This window comes from Crocodylus porosus, unplaced genomic scaffold, assembly GCF_001723895.1.
Source record: "Crocodylus porosus isolate Cpor-Errol unplaced genomic scaffold, CroPor_comp1, whole genome shotgun sequence".
NCBI classification, from domain to species: Eukaryota; Metazoa; Chordata; order Crocodylia; family Crocodylidae; genus Crocodylus; species Crocodylus porosus.
This window is the reverse complement of record NW_017728886.1, coordinates 53,013,464-53,024,903: the sequence shown is the minus strand read 5'-3', so window position 1 is coordinate 53,024,903 and position 11,440 is coordinate 53,013,464. Positions and strand designations below refer to the sequence as shown.

General features: G+C 38.5%; 1 protein-coding gene across 2 annotated transcripts in view; it reads left to right on the top strand.

The window, feature by feature from the left end:
* The first annotated feature begins 1,284 nt into the window (after window positions 1–1,284).
* AGR3 (anterior gradient 3, protein disulphide isomerase family member) overlaps window positions 1,285–11,440 on the top strand; it is a 19,433-nt gene continuing 9,277 nt past the window's right edge. The window contains exons 1-5 of one of the 2 annotated variants that reach the window (XM_019534216.1): window positions 1,285–1,309; window positions 1,855–2,005; window positions 2,654–2,780; window positions 4,792–4,937; window positions 9,151–9,214. In XM_019534216.1, the coding sequence (XP_019389761.1) occupies window positions 4,832–4,937; window positions 9,151–9,214 (170 nt within the window). In that variant the 5' untranslated portion in view covers window positions 1,285–1,309; window positions 1,855–2,005; window positions 2,654–2,780; window positions 4,792–4,831. Of the gene's footprint in view, window positions 1,310–1,854; window positions 2,006–2,488; window positions 2,567–2,653; window positions 2,781–4,791; window positions 4,938–9,150; window positions 9,215–11,440 lie in introns of those variants that run through there. The other variant, XM_019534227.1, reaches the window with a different exon arrangement.

Genomic DNA, 11,440 nt, shown 5'->3' with positions numbered 1-11,440 from the left:
AGAAACCTGGGAGAGTACAGCGGAGAGACAACCCTCTTTCATCTGTATCCCACAATCTTTATAGGAGAAAATGATATCTAATTCATGCTCATAAGAGGAGATGGGAAACCAGCACTGGGCAGCAACAAATGGGAAGGAGGAAGAACAGCAACTCTTCACATAAATAGGAATAATCAAAGGAAAAATCATGGTCTACACTGTACAATTTATTGTTGCATCATGATCCCAGATGAGTTAATAAAAGTTGTGGCCTAATTAATTCATATACCTTGCATCTTTTTCTTTTCTTTGCATGGCTCTGACACGTCCCTTCAGGATCGTCTAAGAGCACGGAGTTTTCATGATGTGTTATAGCTTGAGGCTTAAATAAAAAGAAAGGATTTGTACAAGTGCAAGTTCCATTTCCAGGTCTACCAAGAATGTTTGTGCCTTTGGGCAAGTTGTGTACCCTCCTTAGGCACCTGTTTCTTAATCTTAAAAAAGAAGATAGCTGTACTTGCTTCAGAGGTACTGAGATTCTGAATTCATTAATTTTTAAATAATGCTTCAAGACTATAGATCATAAAGTGCTTTTGAAATGAAAATATTATTATAAATGAACAGTGTTCCCAATTTCAGTTGTGCCTGCAACATGAAACTGGACCAAATCCTTGGGACTAAGATAAGGAAAAGCCAAAGGTGAAGAAGCTTGGCTAGTATTTCCATACTCCCGACTAATGCATCCTTCTGTAGGATATATCAAAATAGTTTCTACTTAGCAGGAGTACACAAGAAATAGGTACGACTGGACACGTCTACACGTGCACAGTTACTGTGGGTACTGCACAGTAACTGAAAGTTTCTGCGAAGTATGGGCACATGTCTACACGTGCACACTTGTATACTGCACAGTAACTGTGGTGACTTATGCCAAGCTGGGTATAAATTTGCTACCTGTAGCAAATTTATGCACACTTAATTACTGTACAGTAAGGCCTGTGTAGACTCCTTACTACACAGTAACACTGTGTGTGGTCTGACTTGGGGTAAACTTTACTCCCAGGTCAGAGCACATACAGCATTACTACATAATATATGCAGATGCTGGTCTAAAAGCCACTTATTGCACTACTGCAAAGTTATTGCGCAGTAAATGCACATATAGACACACCCACTTTGTAAGCTTTCAGGAAGAGGCACAGAAGATAACGCACTGGGCACCCATCCAGTTAGATAAGAGGCCTTGCATTTAATCCATCTTCAATTTTAACAACCTACTTGCCTATACTACTACATCTTGATTTCCAATACAATGAAAAGAACCAGCAAGGTGGGTATCCTGTTTCAGGCATTTGCCCCAACACATTATGTGTGAAAACATGGGAGGTAAGAAAAACTAAGTCTTTGTATGATTTTGTGTTTACAATTCCTGCATCAAGGATAACTGGCTGAACATTGATGGCTGCTTTTGTGGTAGTGGTTATTTACACTAACAGGTAAATAAGCATTAAAAAAGTAAATGGCCGATTTCAATTTTCTAACCAACACATCTTTTATTTGTGGTCCATCTACCAAGGGAGTCAAAATATTTTACATTTAAATTCAAGCAGATTTGAAATGCACAGGTTTACTCATTTCATTATAAATATTAAGGCTGCCTTTTGCACTGAAAATATGACGAACATTTTCACAATGTTTCAGTGAAAAGTAGTTATTGCACTGAAACAGTAAATACAGAGAATGAGTACTTGACGATGCCAACTAACCAAGCAAAGGTTTTATTGTTATCAGATTTTATTTTTCAGTTGAGCTTGATTACATGAGGAAACCATCATGTGATAGCTGTAATCTTTTAATGAGTTTCGGTATCTATAGGCTACAAACAGCAATGAACCAAACAGCAAAGTTAAGAGCTGGATGCAAAACTTCAAATGATGGAAAAGAGAAGGAAAAAAAATCAGTTTAAATTAACGCATTAAAGATCTCAATAGAATAAAATAAATCCTTACAGAGAAAGAAGCCAGTGGTAAGGACTGCTTCTGATGTATCTTGTCATCTATGCAAAAGCTGTAACAAAGGACAAGAATGACCAAAGCAATGTGTTTTGTGTTCAAGGACAGTGAAGTGCTTTTCATGTGTTGCCAAGCTGGATCAGAATTATGAGCATGTAAAGATACAGAAACTTTTCAGATATTTCAACTTAAAAAAACAGTCAGCAGGTATTTTACACAATGTTCTTTAAAACAGTGTTTTATTTTCCTAAATTAAAAAAAAAGTTTGCTTTCATTCATTAATTGCATTCCTGTACACAAAGTAACTCTTGTATCTTTCTGTTAGCTTTATACCTAATCTCCAAGCACCAGTGAACTCAGACATTCATCAGGAACAATAGCACGCACAGTTCCAGCTTTCATTGGTGGTTTCTTTTTTCACTGGGACATAAGCCAAACTCAAACTATTTGGGGGGAAAAGTAACAGACACACACAAACCACTGTTTACTTTGAGTCCTAATACAAAGACACCTGATACAAGCCAAGATGGAGAGAAATCTGAGTATTCAGTGTACAAGCCTAAGAACCCACAAGAGTAAAATGTTGGAGGGAGGAAAGAAGGGGGGGGAAATAAAAACCACAGGCTTGGTTTCCGACTAACTGGTTCCTGTCATTTGTGCAGGTGAATGTGCTCTTGTTAATAATACACACACAACTGGGCAGGTCAGGTATTCTTGTATAAATCACACCCATTTTTAACTAGACACTTCCAGAAGGAGGAACTTTCATCAGAACTGATCAGCTAAAAGGTGAGCAAAAGTTTTTAGTGTTTAAAAAGTTTGCTAGCAAAGTACTTTGAGTGTAGTGATGGGGAAGGAGAGAGGAAAAAAAAGAGTTTGGAGAATAAAAAAATGTCTCTAAGGGAGTGTCATGTGGAGAGGTAGTTGATTTCAATGGTATTTGCTATCATGCACTGTTTAACCTAGCTTATTGGTACTGGTTCTCATAATATACCAAATTACCCAAACGGTATCCAGTAATAACACTGCCAGTGATCTCTCCTGCACAAAAAAAAATCTTCATGGGTTTTCTTTATGACGATAAAGGTTAAGTGCAAGGGGAATATTTCTATAGTCTTTGAAATAAAACAATTCTGAAACTGGAAAGAATCTACTGATTTTTTGAAAAGTTCCTCATTTATCTTGAAGGAAATTGGAAATGTGTGTATTTCTGAAGTCAAATTTAAAAATGTTTCCCAAAGCCATAGACATTAATGTTTCTATAGGTGTTCATAAAAGGTAAAACAAAATGTAAGTGGTAGGTTTAATTGCAGAGCCTTATAGAGAAATTGAGGTGGATTTCTTATTGAAATGGGAAGGCCCCACATTACTCCACACACAACATCAGTGCATTTTGGTAAATTAAGGAGCACCAGTAATGAGTATCAAAATGGGTTCTTGTCCAGACGTAGATTGAGGCAAAAATATCTTTTGCATCCAACTCTGAGGAGGGGGTATGTTAAACAAAGGGGATACCCAAGCCCCTTCAAAAAAAATAAAGGACCAGGTGTGGAGGGAAGGAGGAAAATACTCTGTGGCTTAACTGATAATTTTAGATGCCGGGGAAGTGTCTTTAGAAATATGGTATCTCTAGGAGAGAGAATAACCTTCAAGGAATACTTCTTAGTTTTAAGGAGCCATCATTCTTATCTTCACTTGGAATAATATCTGTTTCCTGTATTGATATTGTCAGGTATATATAATAACCTTTGATGAAAATTATCTGGCAGAACTGGAGTTGGTTGCAGTAATATTTATGGTGCTAGAGACAGTTTATGGACAGCTGTTGTAAAAGCCCTAAAAGTACTCATTATTGATGATCTAGAAGGGTGATAGGTTACTCTTCTACTGGTGCTCAGTCATAGCCTGCTGTGACAAAATTCCAAGACAACTGTAACCACTATGATCCTACTTGGGGGCTTTTCCACTACTATAATTTTTTTTAAAAAAGCAGCATTACTATAATGCTTTCTCAACACATCTTGTTATAAAAGGCAGAGGTGGGCAAAATGTGGCCCATGGGCCAGATGTGGCCCACGAAGCCATTCTATCTGGCCTGCTGGGCCCCTAAAAAGTTTAGAAGTTGAATATTCATCTGCCCCTGGCTACCTGTCATATAGTCCTTGATGGCTTGGCAAAACACAGTAAGAAGCCCTCCACCTGAAATAATTGCCTGCCCCTGTATAGAGCATAAAATACTGCCATTAACATTAGCAATTCTTGTTTTCTGGGAAGAATTTCCTCCTGAAGTTTCTCCAATAATGTCTTATAAATAATAGATTCTACCAGAACGTAAGCTGTGTTATTTTATCAAGGGACGACCAGTATAAATTTGATCAGAAATATGCCTATCAAGAAAACGTCCACCTGCTTTTTAATTTCAACACAACTTTGTTTTGAAGTTAACACACAAACTTTGGTCCACCACATTTGCCACACATACATCACAATATCGAATTAGTACATAAAGATCAAATTCAAAACTGACTGGAAATGAAAGTGAAATTACTGTAGTTTTCACTGTTCAGATTACAGTAACGATTGTATCCGAAATGCCAGGTGTATTTTTAACTATGTAGTATATGTTAGTCTACTTTGGGTAGATCATCTGCATTTTTGCCTGTTGTCACAAAGCAAAACAGATGTTTCCAAAACCAAACTGTCTCTCTAGCTTAGACCGTTAAACTGCTATTAACATTTTAAATTCTTATAGCAACCTGTAAGAAAACATCCCAACTAAACAAATTATTTTGTTTTCCAGTTTGACAGCTGCACTGAAGGGGGCCTTCTTAAGAAAAATAATGCTGCACTCAGCACTGGCTTTATCACTCCTGTTAATTGCAGTCTCTTCCAACTTCGCAATGGCAATCAAAAAGGAAAAAAGAGCTCCACAGACGCTGTCAAGAGGTCCTGTAGCTTCACTTTATTTAATTAGCTGCTTAAGCTAGTAAAAAGAGCCAGAAATGTTTTAAATGTTCACATTTTATACATTCAAGTGTTATCAAATTTAAAACTATTTTAAAACTTCATGTTTCAAGTCAACTGATCTGTGTGCTTAAATTTACAGATCTGTATGATTTGAGACAAAAATGTATGTTCTTTTTATTGATATTTACTACTTTTAGCTCTATAAAAGAAGCAGATCTAAAAACAGGATTCACTTTCCATTTCTTCTTATATAACAAAATAATTTGAAAAGTTCTAATCTGATGTGTAAACCCAGTGAATGGGGTGATGTATAATCACTAATGGCCTAATGTGGGCTGCAGAAAATGCATGACTAATTGAGATATGGAAGCAAGTATTCCAATGTCTTGCAGCCCAAGTTGAGCTTGTAGAGAACCTGGGAGAAAAAAAGACAACGGGCTGTTAATGGGTAAACCAGAATCCATTAACAGTACACATATTTGCTGTAAAAACCATTGCTACACAAATATGGAACCTTACAATAGGAGGTTTTATAGAATATTTTTCAGAACATAACCACACTTAGACTCATCCGAGGATACTCACATATCTATTTGCAGACCCCAACCATTTTTATACTTACAAGAATCTCTTCATCAGGCATAATTTTCAGCTTTAATGATTATTAGAATTTTTGTCTTTAGATTGATAGTATTTTAGTGAATTCCTTACAAATATGAATACAGAAGCAGTGTAGTAGCTTAGCAGGTTCACCATGATTTCTCTCTCTCTCCTTTATGGGATGTAGATAAGAATATATGCTGTGAAGAATCTCTAGTTCCCCTGCCTTCCTCTTCCGATGGCTTGGGAACCCTGCCGTCTTCAGCTTCCCTTAGCTCTCTTTTATGAAATTATTCCTGCAAAATTATTCTTGCAAAGCATTAGCACGAGGCATACATGCTACATAAGTTCCATGTAGGTCCAATTATCCATAAGTAAGACTTCAATTTTGGCACAGTAATTTTCACTAAATTTCAAAGCATAAATGTTGGAAGGAAAGGGGGGGCGGGGGGGAAGGGAAAAAATAAAACCACAAGTATGCACAGGAACATTACCAAGTAAGCTTGCAACAGTTTAAGAATAACCTAAGTCCCAGGAAATACTAAGTACATTGCCTTACTGTACTGCACTGCCCCATGGGAATTCAGGGCAGATGTACACATTCTTTTGACAGGTTAAAATCCCTGGCTGAATTACATCTGCTATGATTCAGTGTACTTCCCTCAGACTGGCAGGGTGTACCAGGGCAGTCACAGAGTTTCTTCAAATACACAGTATCATTACTGCCAAGACAGCTGTAACAGTCTTCACTTTACCCATGTGGGATCACATCTATGCAGTGAGAAAGGAAGTATCTGAAGCTAGAGGTCTGATTAAAATCTATAGCAATTGTATAAGACTAGGGACAGGAATTATACATAAAACTGGTATAAAAGTGATCAGAAACTGGTTCAAACCTGTAACACAACAGAAGTTCAGTGCACAAACTGCTTTCAAAATGACTGAAACCAGTTTAAGACAAACCTGGGTGGAGGTATCATACCCATTATTGAACTTCTGCCCCAGATCCTCTCCAGATTCAAGTTAACTCACAGTCCCCCGGCACCCCAGGATGCTCTGCACTCCCCCCACAAACCCCTTCTTGCAGGGTTGGCAGGATAGCCTTGGCCCAAGCTGTCTGCTCCAGCTGAACAGGGAGGTGTGCTCTAGTGCTCCTCCAGCTTCTGGCCTAGGCCACCGCCGGCATGTGGCTGCTTTTCCAGAATCAAAAGTGAATGTCTGTTCACGAGCTTATTGGGGCAAACTACACAGCTTAGACTAACCCACAAAGATTGAATTGATTCAGCCTCAGGCATTTTGACCACCTAGCCTAGAAGCCCGACAGTGGAATAGCATACAGAAAAGGTAACTACATAAAAAGATACCAAGGACTTCTCAAAACACCAGAAACTGAAAATATAAGGTAGAATCATAAAGTCTTGCAGAAATAATGTACAGCACTTCTTATATACACTTGTATGGGGAGAGGGGGTGGAAACAAAGGAAGATTTATACAAAGAAAAGGGCCATCTGATAGATATTGACTATTTTTCTAAATGTGTAGTTGTCCTTCTTAACAAACCTATAAGTAAGCATCTCATATAAAAGAGAAGCCATTTTTTCTTAGTACAGTAATTTGTAAAATATAGTAACATACAGCTAGTCACAGTTCACCAAATGTCAAGCTTTGAAAATACTGTGAAATTGTAATCATACATCTTGCAGCCCACACAAACTACAGCAGGTTGAGCTATTAGAGTGATATAGATTGCTAGAAAAAAAAAAAGTAGCCCGTACTAGTTCCTTGGAACCATAAGACACCTTCCTACATAGGTCATCAAATCAAACTCAAATGCTTCTTGGTCAACAGACCAAAATAAAACTGCCTGCCTGAGAGAGAATTCTACATGAGTGAAGGATAAGCCAAGAGAGACACCATATTTAACAGGGTTTGGATTTTTTCTCCTTTAAATAAATATCAGAATATAACTTGGATTTCAACCAGAAGACCCAAACTTAGTTAAGACTGGATGAAAAAAAAACACTAGCTAGCCCAAGCAGCTGTCTTAAGTTGTTGAGGTTGATCAAGATAACTATAGGGAAAAACGATTTTCAGCTGGTTCCAAACCATTCAATTTTTCACTGAGCCCTTGAAACAATGATATTCACAAAGACTTAGTGAATGGAAAAAGCATTGAAGAGCTTACACTTTAAGATTTGATAAGATATATGAATCAATTGCACAATACTTTCACCAAAAGTGGAAAATGACCAGATGCAACTAAGTCGGAAGTTGGTTATCTATTTATTTTTGTTTTATGGTAATTCTTAAAAGACTGTTTTTATACAGAAGTAGAACAGCCATGACTCAGGAACACCAAAAATATACAAAAATTTTGGCTTAAAATTCAGAATATTTTCAAAATACTGTACTTTTCTGGAATTTGAACATTTATGGCTTGTGCTTTCAAAGTCGTCTTTACAATCATGAGGACCAGAATCTATTTTTCTAAGCTACTTTTCTCCCCTGGCTGATTTCCATTTCGTAAAGGAACTTAGGTTAGTCTCACAGACTTGCCCTAGATTTTAAAACTGCTAGGCACACCTAGGCCCCTCTACAGATGTATTTGCCAAAGTCACTGAGTTAGATGCCTAGCATGCTCAAAGAACTTTTCCCAAACACCCAAGTATCCTTGTAAATGTGGCCCCTGGCCACCGGGGTCATGTGTAGACAAAACAAGGGGCATGTGTGTACGACACTGTAAAGAGGGTTAAATGCTTTTGCGCTGTTTTAATGGTGTTGGTGCATGCATCAGCAGCATATTGCACATTAATTCCAGCCGCTGTAGCACATTCAGCAGCGTAATGCGCCTGAAATGACTTTGGGGCACAGCAAAATAAAACACTTCCGAGGAGTTTTAGTCTGCTGCCCTTCAGCCGCGGAGCAAAGCACTGGGTTCCGTGTGGCTCAGGGGCTGTGCAGGCAGTCCGTGCAGGCAGTCTGGCAGCAGCCTGGGAAGGCAGACTCCACCAAAGAAAAGAAAAAACAAAAAATGGTGAACATGATTACCCCCTCTCCCCCACCCCTGGAGCCTGCCTGCCTCCACGAGCTGTGCAGGGACCCAGTTGTTCCCTTTGCAGCAGTTCCCCCCAGGACTGCCTGAGCTGGGTGCCTGTGGGGAGGTGCTGCATGGGGAGGGCTGCCACTACCATGGAGGGAAGCGCCAGCCCCCACCCCCCCAACCCAGGGACCACTCCGCCTGCTAGCAACTTGCCCTCCCCTCCCCACTGCCAGAGGGGCAGGTAAGACATGGGTGTACAAGACACAGGCATTTATTTTGCCTTAAATTGAAGCAGTGTTTTTAAAAACCTACTGCATCAATTCAGGACCCCCATTTCATCTATACACGCCCTGGTGTACTAAGCTTACCCATCTGTAAAATGAGTGCAATATTTAAAATGTGAGCAATTTAATAATGCCATAGTGTTTTGAAATCTTTGGATTAAAAACAAAAAAGTCCTGTTTTGGCGCAAAGAACTTCTAAAATCCAAAAACAAAACTTTTATGAGGGAAAACTCTGACTCCTGGTTAATTTCTCTGTTATATTCCTAGGCTGGGGAGATGATATCACTTGGGTGCAAACTTACGAAGAAGGGCTTTATCACTCCAAAAAAAGGTAAAGAAGTCTTTGAGAAAAACAGTCTGGAAAAAATAAGATCGACTTGGTAGAACATCAGTACAATGTACTATAAAGAAACAGACCAAGAAACATCTCACTATAGCTAGCTGACAAGCCAGTCAGTTAACAAACTGTATGTTGATTCTAGAAATAAAAATCACATTTGCTACCAAAGATTCTTCTGAGGGGATATTTAATAGCAGCCTTCAACTACCTGAAGGGTGGTTCCAAAGAGGATGGAGTTGGACTGTTCAGTGGTGGCAGATGAGAACAAGGAGCAATGGTCTCAAGCTGCAGCAAGGGAGATTTAGGTTCGATATAAGGAAAAACAGTTCTCATAATTGGGGTAGTAAAACACTGGAACAGGCTGCCCAGAGGGGTGGTGGAATCTCCATCCTTGGAGGTTAAGACCCAGCTAGACAAAGCCTTGGCGGAATAATCTAGTGGGGGGTGCATTATGCAATGATTCTTTTTATACCAAAAGTTCATTCTAAGCAAGGTCAATTCACTTGTGTGCAGTCGGTGTGGTGGAAGCCCACAGTCAGCTGCTTTGTATGGTGCATTGTAGAAGTGATGTGCACCAAAATATAGTCTCCTATGTGGATCGGTGCGTGCTTCTTGCTCATTGTTCATGACGTGTTTCTGTAGTTGCCATCCCCATTATGATAGTGCCCTGTGCTTGTATGTACTGTCTGCTGTTGGTGAATACCAAAATTATCTTGTAGAAGTGGTAGAAATGGGTCTGGGGGTCTGTACAGTTGAGATCTTGGAATGTATCCCCATTTGTTACATTGTAAAGTGGGTTCCCTTTGTGTGAATTAGAGTGATGTGCCATTTTCCAGGAGCACATGTACAGCATAAAGTGAGGGAAACCTGTACTGTGTTTGGAAACTCAGTCCAGTAATTTAAAGGGAAATGCACATTCTTATATGAAAGAGCAGTTTGTATCAAGTTCTTCTGAGAGCCATGCCATGCTGTTTTCAGATTCTGCCATTAGAAATGTGTGTACATAATGGTGTAGCTGTACTGAAATACTAGAAAAAATCCTGAAGATGCTGCAGGTAGAGAGCTGTGGGCACAATTCATTGTGAGCATCATTCTTTGCCCACAAGAATGGTTTCTATTTTTGAAAGTTAGTCCAATGTGTATATATATTATTTAAGGATATGTATTTCAAATTGCTGGCTGCTTTGACTAGATGACCTCCTAAGGTCTCTTCCAACCCTAATTTTCTATGATTCTGTGATTTTCAGACATGGTATAATGGCTCTACAGCATCAACTCCTCTTAGACAAGATGTTGGCATTCATATAATATTTGTTTGTTACAACACAGCAGCTGTAACTAGTGAAATAATAAATATAAGTGATAAATGTCCATTATTAGAAAACAATCAAATATTTTTCAGGATAGCTGTATTTCTGACAACATTCTATCACTCTGAATTTTATCTTAATGGCTTCTCAACACCTACATTTGGCTTATGGCATTAAATATATGCACACTCTCTCATTGTTCTTAATTAAGGTGTTCTTTAAATGATCACTCTGATTCAGCTGGAAACATAATTAAGGATTCCTGTATAGCTTGCAACCACACTTGCATCCACATCCCTTCACTGCACTCACTTCTGTCTATAACAAGTTGGCACATTCCTTTCCTGACTTAACAACTTTATTTTAAAAGAAAGGACAGCTAATATGATTTATATACTGAAAACAAGCTGGAGTTTCTACTGTGCAACTAATGGCCACAGTGGCCAACACATGTAATAGTACAGGCAACTGAAAGTCCATTAAAAAAAAAAATTTAAAAAAAAAAAATCAATTTCTGTGTGTTGATATTTTGGCATTTCATTAACACTCTTCATGTCTGGAAAATTTCAACCAGTTCAATAACTGATCAAAAGAAACCAAGTTTTTCAATAACACATTAAGTTTCCATTTTAAAATTAAGGAACATGGTAGAAAAAGTGGGGAAAACATCATGGAAGTTTGACTAGTGCTCCTTAATAAGTGTATGCAGGCCAAAGCCTGCAAACTGAATTCTACTGAGGAAGTGGAGGGCCATCTTTGTTTTCTCCATAACCTCATACTAAATGGGACTAAAATTATAATTCTCTGCTATCTCTATATTTAAAAATGCTTATTTTAAATGCATCTTCCCCCTCCTTTTTCATAGATTCATAGATGCTAGGGTCGGAAGGGACCTCAATGGATCATC